The 24,269-nt window shown below is 41.1% G+C and overlaps 1 protein-coding gene across 1 annotated transcript in view; it reads left to right on the top strand.

Moving 5' to 3' along the window:
• The first annotated feature begins 12,503 nt into the window (after window positions 1–12,503).
• LOC141107667 (cytochrome P450 2C16-like) overlaps window positions 12,504–24,269 on the top strand; it is a 68,123-nt gene continuing 56,357 nt past the window's right edge. Inside the window, exons 1-2 of the mRNA XM_073598564.1 lie at window positions 12,504–12,809; window positions 21,709–21,874. Coding sequence (XP_073454665.1) covers window positions 12,627–12,809; window positions 21,709–21,874 — 349 coding nt within the window. The 5' untranslated portion in view covers window positions 12,504–12,626. The remainder of the gene's footprint in view (window positions 12,810–21,708; window positions 21,875–24,269) is intronic.

Genomic DNA, 24,269 nt, shown 5'->3' with positions numbered 1-24,269 from the left:
TGCTTGACGCCATCTGTACCAAAAAAGTTTATCTTGGTCTCGTCAGACCACAGGACCTGGTTCCAGTAATCCATGTCCTTAGTCTGTATGTCTTCAGCAAACTGTTTGCAGGTTTTCTTGTGAATCACCTTTAGAAGAGGCATTCTTCTGGGATGACAGGCATTCAGACCAATTTGATGCAGTGTGCAGCGTATGGTCTGAGCACTGACAGACTGACCCCCCTACACCCCTTCAACCTCTGCAGCAATGCTGGCAGCACTCATACATCTATTTCCCAAAGACAACCTCTGGATATGACGCTGAGCATGTGCACTAAACTTCTTTGATCGACCACGGCGAGGCCTGTTCTGAGTGGAACCTGTCCTGTTAAACCACTGTATAGTCTTGGCCACCGTGCTGCAACTCAGTTTCAGGGTCTTGGCAAACTTCTTATAGCCCAGGCCATCTTTATGTAGAGCAACAATTCTTTTTTTCAGATCCTCAGAGAGGTCATTGCCATGAGGTACCATGTTGAACTTTCAGTGACCAGTATGAGAGAGTGAGAGCGATAACACCATATTTAACACACCTGCTCCCCATTCACACCTGAGTCCTTGTAACACTAATGAGTCACATGACACTCGGGAGGGAAAATATCTATTTGGGCCTAATTTGGACATTTTCACTTAGGGGTGTACTCACTTTTGTTGCCAGCAGTTTAGAAATTAATGGCTGTGTGTTGAATTATTTTGAGGGGACAGCACATTTACACTGTTATACAAGCTGTACACTCACTACTTTACTTTGTAGCAAAGTGTAATTTCTTCAGTGTTGTCACATGAAAATATATAATAAACCGCCTGGCCCAACCTCAGGGGATGTGACGTCCCGGGAGACACCCGGCTCGTGCATTTTTACTAGGAGGGGCAGAGAGGAGTTGGGCAGGATGTTCCGCCCGGGCGGGGTCCTGGAGCTCTCTCACTCCACAGTGAGCACCCATAGGGGCGGGGTGATGATCTCAGGGACTTGCTTGGGATGACATCCTTGCTGAGTTTAATTCATTAAGACTAATATTCCCAGTGATATACTTGGGTAGCACATCAACTTAGGCAGTGGACATGAGGGGATATAATTCTTCTTCTACCCCTGGTCGGAAAAATCATATATGGCTGTATTCCCACTTAGTTGGCCTTATATACCTATATCTTCTCCCTGACTACCTGTTGTTATCAGATAGTGAAAATTCTTGTTACAATGCCCAGTACAGATTTGAACTTCTGGTAGAATTTCATAGAAAAAATTGCTTGCAGGGCCCTAAAGCAATTGTTAATAGGTAGATTCTGCGTTATTAGGTTATATAGACTAGTGAAGGAGTAACATCCATTGATATACTAGCTATTGCATTTTGGTAATGTAGCCAGCAACAGAAGTGCAGTTATTACAAGGTGGCCCTTAGAATGACGCAAACAACTGTTGAGGTTACACACTGATTTTTGATTGGAATAATGATTAGCCAGAAGGTCACTCTATCATGTTAATATGGTAAACTAGATTCACCTTGCCAGTCAATATGGCACAGGAATCAGGATGTCCCCTATGAGTGATTTGAATAAAACTGTGCCTGGTTCAAGTGTTAACTTACAAAAGGGGATTTAGGTTTGAACCGAGACCTTTTGATAAAAAGTTAATGATCTATTTCATCTAGCACACAGCAGCACTGCAGGCATTCCAGATTTTCTAATCACAAAAATGGACAAAAGTTAATGATTTTATTCTCAGAGTGAGGTGAGTTCATCTCCTCCTCTATAGACAACAAATAGAGTTGTTTAATGGTTCTGTGAACTAACATTTCCTATATCTGGGTCTATATAGGATAGCCCATACTTAGGTTCAGGAAAAGGAACACTTCTCTACAGGGTCAGGTCAATTATAAAGTCATTGGTGCAGTCCTATGTCCTAAACTGAAGGACAACCTATCAGTATACTGTACTTTACAATTGTCAAGCCAGACATCTAAATATGCTAGTAGAAGAGAACAATAAGACCTGGACAGCCGCACACCGGAATGGATAAATCCGTCTTTTTATTAAAAATACAGGATCATGGGGTACACAAAACACGACTGTGGGGTGGTACAAAAATAGCTGACCCGTTTCGCACTTACACCAAGTGCTTACTCATAGCTGGCTAAAATGGGAATGAAAAGCCATATATATACTAAAAATATTAGAACATGTGACCATGCAATGGCGAGAAAATACAAAACAACTAAGAAGCAGCCGTATGAGATCTCCGCACCTGCTGCTGGTTAGTAAATCTAAAATGGAAATCCCCATAGCAAGTAGGCATAGAAAACAACAATTTGGAGATGTAATAAAATAAAGTGAAAAAATGAAAGAGATAAAAAAAAAAAAAGGGTTAAACTAACGTGATATCCATAAATGTATAAAATACACATATAATGAATGAGTACATGTGAAAAAATGTGTGTGGTGATATGTGTTATAATATGAACAAATAAAACAATTAATAACCCAGTTATCCAGGGTCAAAAAAATTTTTTCAAAATGTGAATGTGCGTAGTGACAAATGGGCAGTGATATATATATATATGTTATCTGAATAAAAACTGATCATGTGTGAAAAAGACGTATAGACACAAGGCAATCAATTCTAACAAAAAATATATATGTATAATAAGATGAGGTCTGAGGGTAAATGCATGTGAGTGAATATGTGCAAGACATGCACGCAAAATGAATATGCAATAAATCAACAACAGGTGCCGTGATCTCAAGACAGCATGATTGTTAGATCGACATAGTCCATAATCATCAAGCCCATGATCTGAGAAAAAAAAAATACTGTATGTCACAGACAAATTTCAAAAACAAGTACAAAAAATATTTAGAATATATAAAGACATTTTTTTTTGTTTTTTTGTTTTTAGTTATGTGGTAAAGATGTACCTGTAACCATATAAAAACATCATATACAAGATTAATATTATGTTTCTAGAATGGTGATGAACCATAAACTTGGACTCATCCATGTGGATGTGTGATTAAACAAAGATATATATATCCATGTGCATATATTGGTTCAAAACCTAACTAAATGAAATTGGGGTACTGGAATGGCGTATGAGGCAAAAACGCCAATCCAGACACCCCTTAGCAGAACTATATTAAAATGCTCTCCAAAGACTTAAAAAATATATGTTTAATCATTCGTATTAAGCAGCTAGTTTTGGTTGTAAAAATATGGATATAAGTACAACGAAATATATGTGCGAGCTGCCAGTGAACAAAGGGGAACCTTTTGGAGAAAAATTCCAAAAATACGGCACTTCAAATAAAAATTCAGCAAAGAGAGGAGAGGAGGAAAAGGAATGGGACGGGAATTGTAAAAACAAAAAATGTTGTTAAATATTGGAGAACAATTTAAGTCCGTCCTTAGGTATAACCATGTTTGGATTAGAAGGATAAAGATAAATACTGATGTAGAAAAAAAAAAAAAAGGTAAACCAAATCAAAACAAAAATAATTAGATATGGCTAGCAATGTGTAAATGGGATGAATGATTCTTTATGCCTCTGAGAAGAAAGGCCTACCTGCACCGCTCTGTCAAGTAAGGTAGATAATTATTTTTAAAAAGGATAGTGAGACTCGAACTGAGTGGTAAATAGGTGCGTGTATCAGACAATTGACGTAAAGCTTCCATTTTATACATATCTGAATCTAATACAACAACCATCCCACCCTTGTCTGCATTTCTGATGACAATACTGTCATCTGCCATCAGTTGTTTAAATGTATGTCTCTCATCTGAAGTAAAATTATCGCTAGTGGGTTTCCTGTGACAGCAGCGAGCCAGGCGCGTTAAGTCGCCCTCCACCATCTTTTGAAATAGATCAAGATCCTTTCCCCTGGATGCCACTGGATAAAAATCCGATCTGATTTTGAACGGTCGTTTATGTTAAACATCAGTGGGATCCGTGGGAGATAGATCCGATTCATGTGTCAAATCAATTAAGTCATGCAAAGCACAGACGTCAGTAAATAATATAGGTGAATGGGGAGACTCACCTGTATCGCAGCCGTCAAAGGAGACCTCTGTATCCTCTATGGAAAATCCAAAATAATGTTTCTTAAGAGTTAGAGAACGTGAAAAATTTGTTGACATCCAAAATGGTATCAAATAAATTAAAATGTCTGTTAGGACAAAAATTGAGGCCCTTCGCTAAAAGACCCAATTCTTCTCTGTTCAAGGGTCTTTTGGAAATATTGATGACACTCCGGCCTATTATTTCTTCTTGCCCCGCAGAGTGTAATGTACATTGTCTGGATCTCTTGTGCCTCTTGCCCCCTCTCCTGTTTTTTTTATGGAGGATTTTTTCTTCTTGGTTTGTCGGGACCCACGGGGGTTCCCAGGGCTCCGGTCGTTGACAGATCTTGCTGGTTCCACGGGGGCTATAGACCGTTCAAGTGAAGAGTCTGATGTGGTATATGTAGTGGTGTCATCTGCTGCTTCGGTTTCAAGGTCAGAAAAAATTTTTTGTTTAATCGTCCATCCAGGTCTGTAAACTCGTGTGGGTTTGTAGAGCTGTGAGATCCGTTTGGATCAAAGACATATCCGATTGTAGCAATTCCAAGTCCTTCTTTTTTGAGGCAATCAAAATGTTCATAAGTTTAAATGAACATGTATCAAGGGTGTCAGTCCAATCTTTCTATAATTGATCGTCAAATTGTTCCAATGGCCCATTGTGGCCATCAATTGTTCCAATTTCCTGAAATGGCGAATCAGTAAAACTCCATTATCGTCAGAAAGTTGTGACGTGTGTGTTTGTAAAGATTGTCTTAACGGATTGTTAGAAGGTGCCGTAAGAGTTCTGCTGTACACACTATCAGCCACTGGTGTTGAGGTAACCGCATGATCCATAATGGTATATATATGCAGACAAACTCTTCTTGAAAACAAACTGGAGGACAAGATAAAAACAGTGAAATCAGCAATCCGGGAATACCTCTGAGCTGGTGGATAACCCTTTCATGACTAAGCCTATTTTTGAAATTTGGTGTTTACAAGTTAAAATCCATATTTTTTGCTAGAAAATTACTTAGAACCCCCAAACATTATATATATTTTTTTAGCAAAGAATCTAGAGAATAAAATGACGATTGTTGCAATATTTTTTATCACACGGTATTTGTGCAGCGGTGTTTTAAACGCAAATTTTTGGAAAAGTGACACTTTCATGAATTTTAAAAAATCCAAACAGTAAAGTTACCCCAATTTTTTTGTATAATGTGAAAGATGATGTTACGCCGAGTAAATAGATACCAAACATGTCACCCTTTATAATTGCACGCACTCGTGGAATGGCGACGAACTACGGTACCTTTGAATTTCCATAGGCGACGCTTTAAAAAAATTTTACGGTTACCAGGTTTGAGCTACAGAGGAGGTCTAGGGCTAGAATTATTGCTCTCGCTCTGATGATCGCGGCGATACCTCACATGTGTGGTTTGAACACCGTTTACATATGCGGGCGCGACTTCCGTATGCGTTTTCTTCGCTGCGCGAGCTCGCGGGGACAGGGGCACTTTAAAAAAATTTTTTTTTTTTTTTTTTATTTAATTTATTTATTTTTGTACTTTATAAATTGTGTTTAAATTTTTTTTTTTTTTTTTTTACTTTTATTGCTGTCACAAGCAATGTAAACATCCCTTGTGACAGTAATATGTGGTGACAGGTACTCTTTATGGAGGGATGGGGGGTCTAAAAGACCCCCCATCCCTCCTTTACACTTCAAAGTATTCAGATCGCCGAAAACGGCGATTCTGAATACTGTGTACTTTTTTAAATTCGGCGCCATTGGCAGCCGAGTAAACGGGAAGTGACGTCATGACGTCGCTTCCGCATTTACAAGAAGAAGGCTGGAACGAAGCCGCTCGCAGCTTCGTTCCAGTCCGCTCCCAGCCGCCGAAGGCAGCGGACCGGACACCGGGCCTCCCGATCGCACGGGAGGCCCGGTAACAGCGGCGGGAGGCGGCGGGAGGGGGGGGATGTCCCCTCCCGCTCCTCCGGTATAACAACCGAGCGGCTTTTAGCCGCATCGGTTGTTATATTCGGGTAGCCGATCGCCCGCTGAAAACAACGGTACCGGGATGATGCCTGCAGCTGCGGGCATCATCCCGGTATAACCCCGGAAAGCCGAGGACGCATATATGCGTTCGGTCGGCGGGAAGGGGATAAAGAAGCAAAAATCCAGGAATTAAACGAGATAATGTGGGATCCTCCGCTCAAAGAGGGGCTTAAACCAGAGTGCTTGTGTCTCATTATCTCCAGGAAGAGAAGAGCCCCAGATGCTGGCCGAATGCTCATGCAAGTAATAGAGAACAAGAAGACCTGGACAGCCGCACACCGGAATGGATAAATCCGTCTTTTTATTCAAAATACAGGATCATGGGGTACACAAAACATGACTGTGGGGTGGTACAAAAATAGCTGATGCGTTTCGCACTTACACCAAGTGCTTACTCATAGCTGGCTAAAATGGGAATGAAAAGCCATATATATATATATATATATATATATATACTAAAAATATTAGAACATGTGACCATGCAATGGCGAGAAAATACAAAACAGCTGAGAAGCAGCCGTATGAGATCTCCGCACCTGCTGCTGGTTAGTAAATTCAAAATGGAAATCCCCATAGCAAGTAGGCATAGAAACAACAATTTGGAGATGTAATAAAATAAAGTGAAAAAATAAAAGCGATAAAAATAAGTGTTAAAATAATGTGATATCCATAAATGTATGAAATATACATATAATGAATGAGCACATGTGAAAAAATGTGTGTGGTGATATGTGTTATAATATAAACAAATAAAACAATTTATAACCCGGTTGTCCAGGGTCAAACATTTTTTTTTCAAAATGTGAATCCAAACCCTATCGAAGTCAATGGAAGCAAAATGTTGAAAAAGCGTAATGGCCAATAGGCCAGTAATTGTCAAACAAATGGCATGGGGGCAGTTGAGAACTGTCCTGGGGGACACGTACCAAAGCAGAAAAAAAACTTTAAAAATTCTATTTAGCTGGGAGCATTAATTTTAGTAATGCTTAAACTGGAACATTCAAAATGCTAAATTCCTTTAAATACCATGTCTGGGGGATGCCTTTACCCTACCTGTGAATTGGCGCATCTGTACAGTGTATACAATATATTACAACAAAACTGACATTTGCAAATAAAAAGTGTGTTTAAAGTGGTTGTAAACCCTTACAAATACCCAGTGAAGTGACTGGCCTCAGGTGATACACAGAGATGAAAAAGATTACCCTATATAAATTGTACATCTTTATCTGCAACCCTCTCTTCTCTACATCTGTTTAAAGTGCTGAATTCATAAAGCTTGTCTGAGAGTTCAGAAAATGGGAGTGGAGAGCTGAAGTTACACACTGCAGAGCTCAGTAAGGAGAGCTGAGACCTGACTTGAGGGAAGAGATCCCCCCCCGCAGGCAGACACACACACACACACATCTCACACAACACACAGTAACAGAGTGGAGGATGTCAATTACCTGGAGCTCCCTCCCCTGTCATCTTTTTTCACTTGATGTCAGGAAAACCTATCAGAAGTGACTCATGCTGATAGAAGAGGATTGAGACAGCAGACAGAAATGACACTTAGTGACACTTGGTGCTCTTAATTTAGACCCTCTGTTGATACCCTCATCATGGGGCTACCTTGTTGTCATGTTGATGAGGACAATAACCTCTACCCCACAACCTTGACCCAGTAGTTGTGGGGGTCTGCGGGCAGTGGGAGCTTATCAGAATCTGGAAGCCCTCTTTACATGCGTGTCTGCAGAAGCGCCCCTGGTCGTTCTGGATATTCTTGGTTGGCGCCTGCGCACAGGTATGCGCCTGGAAACAACAGTTGTACTCTGCAGACATCTTCCCTGACAAAGACGCACCCCAGCACTAAAGCACCTATGATCACCCGGGCAGGCACTGCCAAAATTCTATCCACTAACGCACCGGGTCACCCCGAATCAACTACCAGCACTTGTCCAACTAATATCTCACAAACTCCGGTTTCCAGCACACAGGTAAGCAATGCAAACCTCACACCCTCACAATTGGATTTTCGTCCAGCACCTATTTTTTCCCAGCCGGTGCTAGACCCAAGAAAGACAGGGAACACAGATCCTATGAATCCAAAACCAACGAAAACCAATTTGAGGTGATAAAGTTATCCTCCTATTCACTTTCAGCAGAACAAATCTCTGTGTTAGGTCTTGGTCTGACCTTTTGCCCCACTCAAAGGGTGGACTAATTCGAATTAATCAAAGACCTTAATTTATTTTCCAGAAAACTCGTGTTCAAAATTTTGTATGATAAGCCTGACAAATCAATTCAGAGTCAAACTCTGGACAACCCCCTCTGGGAGGGCATGACCATTGGTGACATTAAAGCCATGGAGGACCTGATGGAGCTGTGGGAGGAGGCAGGTTTGGATGAGGCCAATTTCCTTGAGGCTGAGGGTCTTTGGTCTAGTCCGGACCCCTTACCTCCCCCACCCCCTTCTTCTCCTCCTTCCTCAATTATCTCCAAACCTAAAGATTACAAACCCAAGTCTCATACTTTTCCAACGCTACAGGGGAATCCCAATGTGGGCTTCCGCTAATCAAGTGACCACAGAAATTACCAAGACAAAATGGAAAAATCTGTCCCAATCAAATTTAACTTCCTCCTAAGTAGAGGCTCTGAGATCACTACAGCAAAATAAAAATATAACCATCAAACCCTCTGATAAGGGTGGAAACCTAGTAATTATGGACAATTATCAATATGAATCTATGGTCATGGCCATTGTCCAGAATCGAGAATGGTATCGCAAGGTATCCCCCAAACATCTCAAACTACCTGTTATCAACATCTTATTGGTTCAGCCTATCACAAAAGTCTCATAAACAAGAAAACTTGTGTGTTTCTTAATGTAACCTCCCCCCGAACATCGACCCTATATGCATTCCTAAGATTCATAAAAATCCAAAAAATCCCCCTGGTCGTCCCATAGTCTCTGGGAATGGTAGTCTCACCAAAACCACTAACCAATTAATTGATGACTTTTTAAGACCCCACGTGGAGGGACTTGTGTCCTACCTTCAGGATACCAGTGACCTCCTCAGAATTCTTGACAGAATCTCCATTCCCAGGGGAACGAGCCTTTACCGAAAACCTTCTGCAGGTAACTCCCTGCTCCATGCCACCAGCTCCCACCCTGTGTCTCTTGTAGCAAGTGTGCCCTACGGGCAATATTTGAGACTAAAATGAAACTGCAATGCAGACTCGGATTTTGAGAAGGAAGCTAAGCTGCTGCGGTCTCGTTTGCAACAACGAGGCTACAGCAACAAATGTCTGAAGAAAGCCTACATGAAGGCTAAGAATCAAAATAGAACCACTCTCATACATGACCCCCAAACCCAGTAAAGCAAACCCTGGTGTTCGATTGATCACTAGATTTTCGGGCCAGCACAGACAGGTGCGAGATATCATGAAAAAGTACTGGTACCTCTTGATGGGAGACGAAAAAGTCTCCAAACATCTCAAACCGTACCCTGAAATCACTTTCAGGCGATCTCGATCTCTCAGGGATACTTTAGTACACTGTCACTACAACACCCCAACCGAGATTGCTGGCGAATCAAAAAAGGGCAGCAGGCCCTGCCATAAATGCAATTTTTGTAGGTTTATCCATGCTGCAGGAGGTATCCTTCTTCTTAATGGCCGTTTTTTTAAACCTAACTTTTCCGTAACATGTCAATCGATAGGCATTGTATATATTATGCAATGTGAACGTCAAGCGTTCTACATTGGTAACACCAAACGACCCTTTTTTTGCCGTATCAGGGACCATGTTTCCCTGTTACATAAAAAAAGAATGGAAACCCCAATAAATCGGCACATTGGCCTATATCACATTTTTGACAGCAGTAAAATGCATTTTTTTGCTCTAGAGCATATTCCTCCTGGAGAGAAGGGAGGTGACTATGACAGGCAACTACTACAGCAAGAGGCACACTGGATACATGACTTGTCAGCTTTAAAATATCCCGGCCTCAATGACACTTTCAGCTTTAAGCCTTTTCTTTAAAAATTAATAATTTCCTTTCTATATTCCTCTTTTTTTTTTTATTTCAATATTGTAATATATACTTTATATATGCATATGCTCTTCCCTGTCTGTCTGGTATCTCATGATTTCTTCCCAGGCTGCCCCTAATTAGTTTATAAATATTATAATCATCATTGCTAGTATTAGTATTAATTAAGCACCACTTAAGCTTTCATTCATTTGTTATCCCATCCTCCTATTTTTGGCTCACACGGACGCTGGGGGCACCCAGTGAACTGTGCGAGTAATCAATCGCCTTTCATCTGGGAGCCCTAGAGGTGTCAGTCCCATGACAGGACATTTTATGGATTGTACATTTACTTATCCTTTATGGATTTCCCTAGGATTATACTGTGAATGTGTCATCTTTCACATAATTTACGTTATTGCTATTCATTTTATTTAGTTCTTTTTCCCTTTTTTTAAGATGGTGCCGCTAGCTTCTGCCACGACGAATGATGCATTCAGCCCACTTTACTCTGCATAGATTTTTCCCTCTTTAAAGATGGCGCCGCCGGTTTTGAGCCGGGACAAATAATGCGCCTTGCATACTTCATCATTTGGTGCATGCGCACTTTAGGTAATGACGCGTTCAGCATCCTGCCTTAGTGTTCCTGCCTCTCCTACAATCCATACGCCCTCCCCTGGGCCTCCTCGCTATACGTCCCCATCCTGGTTGTGACGTCAGATGCCACTGTGATGGAAGGACTATAAGAATGCAGCCATACACCGCAACCCTCTGTCGTAGGCCTTCCGTCTGAAAGGAGAGGGTGTCTCTCTCCCACCCCATGCCTCTCTGACCAAATCATCACTTGAGGTAAGTGTCATCTATGTGGCTCCGCTTTGTTTCCAAGTGATTTGCACATATGGTCCTTATTTCACTAGCACTTTATTTGTTTTTGTTTCCTTAGATGTATTCCCATGCATCTATACCTTTGGATACCATCAAGACTTCTTTGACCCTCTAATTGTTGGCTGTGATCTCCATACCATGGTGATTCTAAACCGCCATTTACATTTGCAGTGAGGATTTATTGCCTCTAGCAATAAGAGTTTTGATTCTACTTTTAAACTACCCAAGGTAACCCCTATGATAATTTCGGTGCTCAAATGTGAAGCCTTTTTGACATCATTTGATTGACACCAGATCTTAATTTTTTCACACTTTTTTTATTTTTCTGTTAAGGATATATAAATTCTATGTCCTTCTGTGGCCTTAATGGAAACCTCTGTTTGAAAGACTTACCTGATGTCCTGTATCTCTGATGTTACTGATTAGTAACACTATCTTACCAACCCAATTCATATTTAACTTTTGGCAGCCTGGTAAGAATTAAGATTTATTTTGATTGATTGAATTTTGATTGTTTTTTGATGATTTTTTTTTATTTTTTCAGCTTTTTACAGCTTTATATGACATGCTATCCATATCAACTCTAAATATTTAATATTATGTGGTTGTAAATTCTATTATGTAACACGATATCTCATCCATGTTTTTCTTATCATTTCTAGTATACCATAAATTATATCAAAACTCCAGAGGAAGCTCAAAATGAGCGAAACATGTTAGGTTGTATCTATTAAGTGGTATTCTCTTTACTCCAACTGTCTATCATTAATTGGATGCGGATATTGAGACATTTTTTAATAATGTTGTGTCATTTGTATCAATTGTAATAAAAATCTTTATATGGATAAGCTCTGTATGTCTATGTACTGTATTTACCTTATACCATAAGCACCTTTAAAGTCCCCGGGGTTTTCTTTACCCCACGTCCCTTCTCTTTGTTTATAATTTTTGTGGGATGCGGTGCTGAGTTTGATGTCTCTGCCCTCATTATTATCTTCACATAATTACAAGATCAACAAAACAGTTATGAATGACTTTCTTACTGTTTTGGTTAGTACTGTGATGCTGTGATTGACCCTCAGCTATCACAGGGTACCTGGGCCAATCACAGCAACCTATATCATGTGATTAGCTGTAGCCAGTAATCAAGCTGTCATGAATGAAAGCCATTCATGACAGCTAGAACTAGGCAGAATGTAAAAAAATAATAAAAAAAGAAAACATTAAAAAAAAAAAAAATACAATGATGCTGTACTGCACTGGTGACAGTATGTAAAAAAAACTGCACTTTTGTTGAGAAAAAAATAATCCCCTCTGAGTGATCTATGTACATTGCAAGGAGTTTACCAAACTTTATTTTCATTTTCTTTAATCCTATTAGTTGTTAGTAAACGTGTCACCCTTTTGCCAGTCCACATTTCATATCAGCGTTTGGATTTCAGTAGATAAAGAAATGTCGCCAAAGCAAACAAATAGATGGCTCTTGAGTAACCCATTGAATGTGCCAATTTCAACCATTCCAAGGTGTTCCCTTTATAAATAGGACTGTCTCAGACTGAAATCTGATTACTTCCATTGCAGAAGAGCATAGTGCCTACATGGAGATCTTTAGTACAACCACGCTGTTATTAACTGTCTGTTTGATTTTGCTGATCTTAAGTATCACACATGCCAGGAAGCATCAAAACAAAGGTAGGCTGCCACCGGGGCCCACCCCGTTGCCCATTATCGGGAACATTCTGCAACTAAATGGAAAAGAGGTCTTCAAGTCACTCAATAAGGTAAGTTTGTCCAAGGCTGATTAAAAGTATCAAATACTAGCTAGAAAGCATTAGTTTATATCAGCCGTTCTCAACCAGGGCTCCGTGAAACCGTAGAGTTCCTTAAGAGGTTCCAAGGGGTTCTTTGAGCTGATCCGATTGAACTCCCATTAGATGGTCCAGGTATAGTTCCAAGTCCCTCACCCCTTTAGCAGAGTCAACGGTATGGAATTTATCATCTTTTAAGCTGTTTGTAAGGGTGACATGCTGTCAATCATTGTATAGAGGAGGAGGGGGGGCCACTGACCACTATCGTAAAGGGGCATTTTCACAATGCACTTTTCACAATGCACCCTGCTGGATTAATCTTATTAGGGGTTCCCTGAAATCTGAGAATTATTTCAAGGTTGCTACTGGGGTATTAAGATTGAGAAAGGCTGGTTTATATAATTATTGTTGTCAACCTACAGTTTGTTGAGTCACAATATAACATGTTGCAGTGACCGCATTTTGACTTTTACTTAAAGGGAGAAAAGGGTATTTCCTAAATATGTCATATGGTTTTGAATGTCACCAAATGTTTTTAAAAACACAACTTTTGCCTAGGGGTCTGTTTATAAAACATTTGTTGGACAAATGTCACAAGCATTCACCCAACCTGCACAAACTTTTCCTGTATTTTCTCTAATACAATTTTTTCCTATGATTGTCAGTTCCATCTAGTGGCCAAAATAGCTGCATTTTTTTTATTGAGATATTTCATTAAAAATAACTGAATTTTTGATACTCCATGGAGCAGATGATCATATGAAATAATCCTATTAGAGAAATGCATGGAAAATGTGTGTAGGTTGGGTGAATGCTTGTGGAATTCGTGTAATGAATGTTTTATAAGTAGATCCAATAGTGTTCCCTCTGTTGGCTTTTTGTAGCTAATTATGACCAGTCAACATTTCTGCTGAAAATCATGTACAGTTTTTAAAATGTAAAACAAAAATTGGGACTAAATAAATGTTGCCTAAATAAAAGATGCATGTGTATTCTTCCTTTACTCTCAGTGTGCTTTGGGAATTTCTCCCAGGTTTATGCAATAATTCAGCATTAAACAACTCAGGCACTTTGCCTCCAACAGGAGTTTTCTGTAATAAAGACCTGTCACTGCTACTCTAGCTCCTTGTGCAGGGTCACAGGTCTGGTCTCCGCCCCCTCCTGTAGTTTTCTGCAGGCAGCCTGTAATGGGTGGTCCTGCTGGGCCCCTCCCACAGATCTACTCTTGGTGCAGGTTATGTACAGCCCAGTGATAATGTAACTGCTATTTCTACAATCTATTATAAGGGTTTGCAATGGGGTTTGAACACATAAAAGGATTTATATCCTTTATAGTTATTAATATATTTTAATTATAATTCTTGTATCCAAAGTTAAGCTTTAATCACTAGCCGACCAAACGCAGTCATTATACAGCGGCAGGTCGGCTCATTCCCGCAAATCGCCGTAGATGTACGTCGGCACCTTTAAAGGCAACAGACCCGATGCGCATCACTGGCAGGGACCCGATGCGTATCACTGGCAGGCGCGATGTCCGCCGGCTACCCGCCATCACGGGCACGAGAGCCAGAATGGGGATTTGTGTGTATGTAAACACACAAATCCTTGTTCTGACAGGAGAGGAGAGACAAATCATCTGGTCCTACTAATTAGGAACAGCGATCTGTCCCCTCCTCTAGTCAGTCCCATCCCTCCACAGTTAGAAACACACATGAGGGAACACATTTAACCCCTTGATCGCCCCCTAGTGTTAGCCCCTTCCCTACCAGTGACATTTGCACAGTAATCAGTGCATTTTATAGCACTAATCACTGTATAACTGTCAATGGTCCCAAAAAATGTGTCAAAAGTGTCCGATCTGTCCACCGCAATGTCGCAGTCCTGCTAAAAATCACAGATCACCGCCATTACTAGTAAAAAAAATAATAAAAATGCCATTAATCTATTCCCTATTTTGTAGATGCTATAACTTTTGCGCAAACAATCAATATACGCTTATTGCGTTGTTTTTTTTTAATCAAAAATATGTAGAATATATATTGGCCTAAACTGATGAAGACTTTTTTTCATTTTTATTATAGCAAATAGTATAAAAATGTTTTTATTTTTTCCAAAATTGTCGCGCTTTTTTTCTATAGCGCAAAAAATAAAAACCGCAGGAGGTGATGAAATACCAGCAAAAGAAAGCTCTATTTGCGGGAAAAAAAGAACGTTGATTTTTTTTGGGTACAACATCGCACGACCGCTCAATTGTCAGTTAAAGCGACGCAGTGCCGTATCGCAAAAAATGGCCTGGTCTTTAAGGGGGAAAACCTTCCAGGACTGAAGGGGTTAAAGTGTTTGTAAAACCTGTTTTATATTTTGGATAGAGTAAAGTAAAGTTAAGCCTAAGGCTTAATGTACACAGGACGTTTTACAACCTCACCTGAACGATTTAGCTTGGCAGATAGTAACCGACATTTAAAAAACGTCTGTTTAGCTGCGTTTGCATTAAGAAGCATTTTTTTGTTTTTTTTCAAATAGTCAAAAATTCAAAACCGCCTGTAAACAAAATGCGGTTAAACGCGAGTTTCCGCGTTTACACACGTCTACAAGCTGTTACAGACGTTTGGCGTTTCAAATGCCTCGGAACATCCGTCCTGAACGCATTTTTTTGCTTTCCAAAAAACGCTTCTAAACTCAACTGCCTAGAAATGACCCTGTGTACATGTACTGATAAGATAACATAGAGGAGAGTTCAGGGGCAACTGAAAACGCCCCAACTGCTCCTAAATGTCCGCTTACCAGCAACAGTGTACATGATGCCTTAAAGTTTATGTAAAACACCTTCAGCCTTTACAACCACTTTAAGCTAGGTACACACGGGAAGTTGTTTTTTGTTCGACCCAGAGGGCTGAATGAAAAAAAAAACTGAGGGGTCGTTGTACTAACACATTGGATGTTAGTGCAGCAATCTCCCGCTGCACTATTGTGTTCTGGCAGAGGGACTGCAATAGGTCTCCATGATTTGTAGTTACATCCCTGGCCCAGCAGTTAGCATTTTTTGAAGGAGGGGACAGTACTAATACCATGTAACCTGGCACTCCCCCCCCCCCCACTTCCTCTTCCACTGATGCCAGTCTTTGGAGCAGGAAGTGAGGAGGGTGCATGCAGACAGAAACATAAACCAGACAGAGGTTCTTCACTCCATCCCCAATGTAAAAAATTTAAGTTTTGGCTTTGATATACTAAAAAAAAATAAAAATCACAGGCGGGAAAAGTATGAATTTTAATTTTAATTCTTATAACATCACTTAAAGAGGTTGTAAACCCTCATCTTTTTTCACCTTAATGCATCCTATGCAGGACCGAGTCCGGCATTCTGAGTCTATGTGCGCAAATACTGGACTCGGGAACGCGCCCGCAAGGCAACGTCCCCCCTGGGAAAGCGTTCTCCTAGGGGCTTATATGATGTGGGGAGGAGCTACCAGCACCGCCGGGGGACCCCAGAAGTCGAGGATCGGGGCCACTCTGTGATAAACGAACTGCACAGTGGAGGTAAGTATGACATGTTTGTTTAAAAAAAAAAAAAAACGAAGCCTAATGCCGCGTACACACAACAGGACTTTACGGCAGACTTTGTCCGGCGGATTTTTCGACGGACTTTACGATGGACTTTACGACTGAACGGACTTGCCTACACAAGATCAACCAAAGTCCGACAGATTCGTACGTGATGACGTTCGACCAGACTAAAACAAAGACGTTCATAGCCAGTAGCCAATAGCTGCCCTAGCGTCGGTTTTTGTCCGTCGGACTAGCATACAGACGAATGGACTTTTCGACCGGACGCGAGTCCGTCGAAAAGATTTCATTTCTAGGTCCGTCGAACTTTTGGGGAAAAAAAGTCCGCTGGAGCCCACACGATTGAATTGTCCAACGGACTCCTGTCCGCAGGACCAAGTATGCCGTAAAGTCCAGTCGTGTGTACACGGCATTACAATCACTTTAAAGGAGACGTTTTAATGCACACATTCAATAAAAAAAATGTTAAAATATAAACAATGTGGGGCTTGCTCTAATCATCTATAGGTGACAGTGTCCATTAAATAGTGTTATACCCTTAAATTGTCTATATATAGACTAAACCATATAATGCAATCATACTAATACAGTAAATAAGTTCAATTCAGTGCTTATATGCAAAGTATTCACAATACATACAATAGTTCTAAATTCAACAAATCTTGTATTAGAAACCAAAAGCAAAATGATTGGCACTATAACATAGTAGGTATCCCAACTAGTGAAACTGAGCAAATAATACCACACACTGAGTGCAAAAATTATGAAATTAGTGTCCCATGGAATCCTATAAAATGCCGTCCATATATCAAAAGTGTGACAAAACAAAAGCCACGTGACTTTTAGCTCATGAGCCTTCTAATTCATGCAATACTGTAAATAAATAAGACCCCTTTAGACAATACTTCACTTTAACGTGCTCCAGAACACCATGCTCCATCAGTGTAAAAAGTGGCCGCTCACCTTAGAAATAGAACTATATTTTCATACAGGTCTATTTGCGCTTAGTAGATGATCCCACATAAGGCTCTCCACTGCTATTACTATGCCGCAGTTTCCACTCCTCTCTGAAAAGTATCCCAAAAATGTAATGAAAAAAACAAAGAAAAGCCTTCCATAGTGTAAACTCAGGCATCCCTGAGGAAGTCAAATGTCAGTGATGCAACGTGTCAGACGGAGCGTAGTGATGTCACTTCCGGTCATGGCCTACACCGGAAGGTGTGAGGTTCTAGCCGACTACACAGCTATTGAGTTCAATGCTATTACTTCCTATTGTGGATGTTTTACAGTAAATGTGAGTGCTTTTTCATTAAGGAGAGATTTTTACTGATTTACACTATGGAAGGCTTTCCTTTGTTTTTTTGATTACATTGTTGTGATAGTCTGCGGAGAGTAATGGAAAATGCGGCGTAGTGACAGCAGTGGAGAGCCCTGAGTGGGATCATCTACTAGGCACAAATAGGCCTGTATGAAAACATAGCCTATTTTTTGGTGAGAGGTCACTTTTTATTGGGCCAATCGGTGGAAGAACTTTTAAAATGACACATAAACCTGTAGTAATTTAGGGTAGTGGGTATATTCACTGATATAGAATGCCCATAATGGGCCTAAAGGGGTAAAAATGAGGGAGGGGTAAAGGGGCAGGGTCAGGGAATATGATGTGGGAAGGGAGTTGAGAATATTCCCCCTATCTTTTCTTTTTAACTATTGACTCCCGCGTTATAGCTGAAAGCGCGGGCTTAAAATGCTGGGAGGGCGCGCTCTGTGATCGCTGAGTCCTTGGGACTTGGCTGATTACAGAGCAGGGTAAAGGGCCAGTCACAGTGGGCCCTTTACCACGTGATCAGCTGTCAGCCAATGACAGCTGATCAAGGAAGTAAACAGAAGCCGGTTACCAGCTTTTTTTTCTTCACACTGTCAGAGCATAGAAAAGAAGAAAACTGTTAACCGGCTTTTGTTAGAGGGACATCGGTCCCCTAAGTGCCCACCAGTGCTGCTAATCAGTGCCTTCCAGAGCTGCTAATCAGTGCCCACCAGTGACATCTATCAGTGTCCATCAGTGCCTCCAGATCAGTGCCCACCTGTGACATCTATCAGTGCTCATCAGTACTGTTAATCAGTGCCCACCAGTGCCACCTATTAGTGCCCATCAGTGCTGCCAATCAGTGCCCATCAGTGCCTCCTGATCAGTGCCCACCAGTACTGCCTATCAGTGCTCATCAGTGCTGCCTATCAGTGCCCAGCAGCGCCACCTATCAGTGCCACCTATCAGTGCCACCTCTCCGGGCCGCCTATCAGTGCCCATCAGTGTCACCCATCAGTGCAGCCTCATCAGTGCTTCCTGATCAGTGCCCACCAGTGCCACCTATCAGTGCTGCCTCATTAGTGCCCATCAATGCCACCTCATCAGTGCCCATCAGTGAAGAAGAAAAATTACTTGTTTGCAAAATTTTATAACAAATTATGAAAAACGTTTTGTTTGTTTTTTCAAAATTTTTGGTCTTTTTTTGTTTAGAAAAAAATGAAAAACCCATTGGTGATCAAGCACCACCAAAACAAAGATCTATTTTTGTGAAAAAAAATGGTAAAAATTTAATTTGGGTACCATGTTGCGCAATTGTCATTCAAAGTGTGACAGCGCTGACAGCTGAAAATTGGCCTGGGCAGGAAGGGTATATAAGTGCCCAGTAAGCAAGTAGTTAATATCAGAAATGTTTTGCTTTAGAATTGATTTTCGTTTTTTGATCACGTCATAAACAAATGTAGGAAGGGGTGGTTGGGATTGATGGAAGGGGGAGAAGAAAGAAGGTGGGGGAGTGAGGATGCTAAAGGCAAGGTTTAGGTAGAGAGGCCTGGTAACCCTTAGGCCTATCTGGGAGAAGATTTGTTGGATTTTTTTCTGTATTTAGATGGGGGGGGAGCCTTCGCCCCTCATGACACCTCTTTCCTCCTCATTTGGAAATGATGAATATGATATATTTGGGCAATATGATAAGGTCATAGGATATACACCTTTTTTATATGTTTGTAAAAAAGTATGTACAGTATGTAGTATAGTGTATAAGATTTAAAGGTTTTTTCCTACTTTTGTTCATTTAGTTTATGAAGGATGTCTTGTTTTTTACTGTAAAGTGCATAAGAAGAATTTAAACAATAAAGGGGTCTTTATTCACAGTATTGCATGAATTAGAAGGCTTATGATTTGTTGAATTTACCACTATTGTATGTAGGTATGGTGAGCACTTTTGTGTATAAGCGCTGAATTGCACTTATTTATATGTATGATTGTATTGTATGATTTAGGCTATATATAGACAATTTAGGAGTATATCACTATTTATTGGACACGGTCACCTATAGATAAATAGAGCAAGTGTTGCATTGTTTATATTTTTATCACTTATATAATGTGGGGACACATTTGATAAATATGAGCAGCTGCTCGATTGAACTTACATTTTTATCTTTATTCTTTTTACTGATTTTTTAGTAGCTGTATTCACATTTCTTCCATAAGCGATAGTGGTAGCGCATAGGATCCACATCTATACACAATTTAAAAATGTACTTTAGTTCTGCTAGCAAAGGAACGGAACATGTGCGGCAAAGGCTCTGATTGGTTTACTCTGCTTCTGCAGCCAATTAGAGTCTCTTGCTTAGGTAGAATACACATTTGGATGTGGCTAAGAGATTGAAGTGAAAATAAGGGAACAGGTAAAGAAACTTTGGGGGAACCAAATTTAGCACCCTGGTCCTAAACAGGGCTGCTAATAAATCTAGTTGTCGTAGGTGGTAACTAGCCTGGCCTACGTCTGAGTTTGGGGTAGTCTCTCTCTTCTGTCAATAGGTGGCACTGTTGCTTTTGGTATTAGAATGATGGATTACCATAAATTCAGATAGTGGGTAACTAGGTTGTCTCAGCCAGTCAGCAGAAGTTTCTTTGACCGCTGTGTATGCTGGGATAGGCTATTTATTTGGGAGGAGTCAGGTGATCGGGGTTCTTCCCACCCGAGGCTGCGGCCTGGGTGGGTGTGTGTTGAGAAGCTCCTGGTTGCTAGGCCTGAAGCCGGAGGCCTATCCAGGAGGCATGGTGTGGCTGCTAGGTGCACTTGAGGCCTATCCAGCATTTCAGGGTTCCGCAAAAGAGGAGCAGCCAAGGTTTAGCCCGAAGCTTGGAGCCGAACTGCGTGTGTTAGAGGCTCAGCCTGAGGGGAGCCTGACCATTGCTGGAGGTAAAGGAGAAGCAGTTGCCAAAACCGGAGGCAAGTTTGGAAGGGATGAAGTTCTGAGGGAGTACCAGAGCAGACAATGAAGTAAGTGGGAAAGCTTCAGTAGAGACTCTTCTGGGAATGTAGCGGGTAGCTGTGCATAAAGCTTGAAGGAGTACGGCGGGTAGCTGTAAGTAAAGCTTGAAGATAAAATACAGCGGTTAGCAGTGGGTGAAGCTCAGGGAATCCAGCGGGTGGCTGAGAGTCCAAGAAGTCTAGTGAGCGAGCTGAGCTTACAGTGGGATATTTTGAGTTGAGCTGGAAGATCTACAGTGGGTTACTGTGAGTTAAACTGGAAGATCTACAGTAGGATAATGTGCCAGAAGTTGTTGCCATAGGAGACAGCAGTTGCTACAAGGTACAATTGCTGCAAGAAGCTTAAAGGCCCTCTTTCTGTATCGATGTCTGCCTAGTTCTATTTTTGTCTGCGGAGTTTGCCTTAATTACTATTGCATTTGCCTAAGGGTGTCCTGTGCCCTAAACCCTCTCTCCCCACCGTTCCTGTTAAGAGAAATAAAACTCTCTTTGTTCATTTTTACACAAGTGACTGGCGCCCAATCTTTCCACCTTGCACTACACCCACTAAGCCTAGTAAATTTCACCCTGAGGAGGAATGTCAGTTCTCCCTGGCTCTGGGGGTCACCATCAGGCCCTTGGAAGTTGGAGAGACCGCTACACTATAAAGGTAAGTATTGGGGAGTGGAGTAGGGGTCTATTGTTATGACAATTGTAAACACAACCAGTGGACCCGAAGTAAAACATTTTTACCAAAAACTTCAGTAGAAAAAATAATTTTACATTTCTAGACAAAGAAAAATTCTTACAAATCTGGGACTGTCCCTGGAAAAAAGCTGTCAAATACAGACACAGTTTGTGAGTTTTCAAAGCAATAAAGGCCACCAGTGTGGCTCTGTTGTGTAATTGGGGTATTATATGGAATATGTTGCATTGGGAAGCACCTTTTAAAACTTTAGAACAATAACATGCCCTAAAATTTAAAAAACAAAAAATTTGCACTTACGATCTTGTTTGTCCTGCAGCTGAGTGAGACGTATGGTCCAGTATATACCATTCATATGGGCATGGAGACAGTTGTAGTGCTCTGCAGCTGTGACGCAGTCAAGGAGGCCCTCATCGATAACGCAGATGATTTTGGTGCTCGGGGACACATGCCTCTACTGGACAGGATAAGTTCAGGAGGACATGGTAAGAACCAGCTTAAATTATGTAACGGTCCTTTTCACAGTGCCTTCTTCAGACAGGTAATGAGACACTAGAGTGTGCATCTAAGTGCAGAAAACAGGATCATTTATTATTAAAGAGCAAATTACCAATCGCATGTAGTAGGTTAAAAAGTGCATATCATATCTCCAAAAAGCCATCATTCATGCAACCTGGGCAATGTAGTGGTGGTCTAGCGTAGATGGAAGCAAAACCAACAGTGTCAGAAAGTATAGAAGTGCAGGTCAGATGAGTGGAGGTGACATGGCTATGCATTTTGAGGCAGTAACGTCTCTTTCTCAAGCCTGCCTACTTGCAGCTCAAAGGCTAGGGATTCCATTTCAACATACCACATGCAGCCCTCTTGTTCCCTCTCTACTAGTCTCAGGATGTAAGTGGTATAGAAGAGTAATGGCAGAAAAAAGACCAAATGGTCTATAAAGTCTGCCCTGTTTTTTGTTATTTATTTATTTTCTGATTTTAGTTCTATGTTTGTCTCAAGCATGTTTGAAGCCACTTACTGTTGAATAACTTAGTTATAGTTTATGAAAGATACTCCTTCTTGCCTAAAGTTCATCTATGGTCATTTTTTGGGCTCCCCCTGCCCCTTTGATTTTGTTTTTACTTTCCTTGTCTAAGGATGCTGCAAATCCTCTACATAGCTCTTATGATGCCATCACAGGGTCCAAAGCTCTCTCCTTTGGTCCCCGAAGCAGGGAGGAGGGATGGTAAAAGGCACCCTGTATCACTTCCAGGGGTCATTTTCTGGGGTGATGGAGACAGTCAAAATTCCTGGTGCAGGAAGGCTTTCCCCCTCCGTCTGCATAACAAGGAAGCTCTTAACAGGTCTGCAACACTTCAGTCATTTTACTACATGGGATCAGTGTTGTCACCCATGTCAAAAAAAGTCCCCGGCACTGGTATGCTCATTTGGGTATTTTTAAGAAGGAGGAATATCAGGGAATCCATTTATTTTAAAGGGGGCTCCCTGTTTATGATGAGTCCCGCCCACAGACCCCTACATATTCCACCAGGCCAGGGATGTGCTGATGAAGCTGTTGCATTTTACCAATCTTCTTGAAGGTATGTAGCCTGGTACGGTTCAGGAGCAGGGGTGCAAGTTCACTGCAATCCCTTTCATGGCCAGCCAGGCTACATGCCCAGATAGGGGTCTACCATGTTTTTTTTTTTTCACACTTTTGCACTAGTACATCCTGCTGGTGCACCACTCCATGGGTAGGTTTAAAGCCCAACTCCAGGGATTCTGCAACTTTAAATAGTTTGGTTGTATCAAGCTGGTCCAAACTAACACATACAGCAGCTGGCAGTGCTGTATACAGTGTGTGTCATCAGCTACATACAGTATACAGGTCCTTGTTTCAGCAGTGGTATGGGGACTTCCCATCCCTTTCCCAGGACAAAATCAAGTTGGGTTGAGCATTGCTCAGCCAATTAACAGGAAGCTTTGTCTTTTATGAATGAATACAAGGCTTCTATTGATTGGCTGAGGTGGAGATCAAAATGTCACCCTTCCACCTCTCCATCTTAGCCAATAAGAGGAAGTCTTGTATTCATTCACAAAAACACATGGCTTCCTGTGAATGGCTGAGCAGCTTTTAACCCAACTTGATTTTGATGACAACCACTGCATCAATTAGTGAAGAATATACAATGCAGATTACTTGGACCAGCTAAAGGTGTACGTTTATAAAACTGAGAAGTTTTTTCTCAATTCAGTTCTTGGCAGTTCTCACTTCTGAGGAAAATTGTATTCTCTGCAGCCAGTTTATGAAACTGAGAACGTCAGTTCTCAGAGGGAGAACAGGAGAAGTTCCTCTGAAGCCGAGATATGTGTAAAAGTGGGTGGGCTGCCTGTAATCTCGTGAGATATTGTGAGATTATGGTGTAGCCAAGTTCACGTGTGTATATATATATATATATATATATATATATATATATATATATATATATACACACACTTGTACACTTGTATATAGTATATGTAATCATTTTTAACCCACTGGTGCTGATATTATGCAGAAAGAAACCTTCTTTCTCTTATCACACCAGCTTCTCTCCCAGATTCTCCACCTCCTAGATGGTGAATCTGGAAGGGAGATATTTCAGTGTAAAAGCTGTGAGATCTTCAGATCTCACTTTTACAAACTGGCCGTTTGTGACAAAACAGTCCTGTACTGTGATGAGAAGCGGAGAACATGTTCTCTGCTCCTTATCTCAGCTATATAAACTGGTACACCCCAGAGATAAACGGAGATCAGCCGTGATCCTGAGGATCGCGGCTGATCTCTGTTTTATAAACGGACACCTAAGTCATAGTATTCCTGGAGTTAGTCTTTAAGGCATCCCCCCAAGCATGTTA

The sequence above is a fragment of the Aquarana catesbeiana genome, linkage group LG09 (genome assembly GCF_042186555.1).
Source record: "Aquarana catesbeiana isolate 2022-GZ linkage group LG09, ASM4218655v1, whole genome shotgun sequence".
In the NCBI taxonomy this organism is placed as follows: Eukaryota; Metazoa; Chordata; class Amphibia; order Anura; family Ranidae; genus Aquarana; species Aquarana catesbeiana.
The sequence above is the reverse complement of the archived record's forward strand: the minus strand, read 5'-3'. Positions and strand labels throughout refer to the sequence as shown.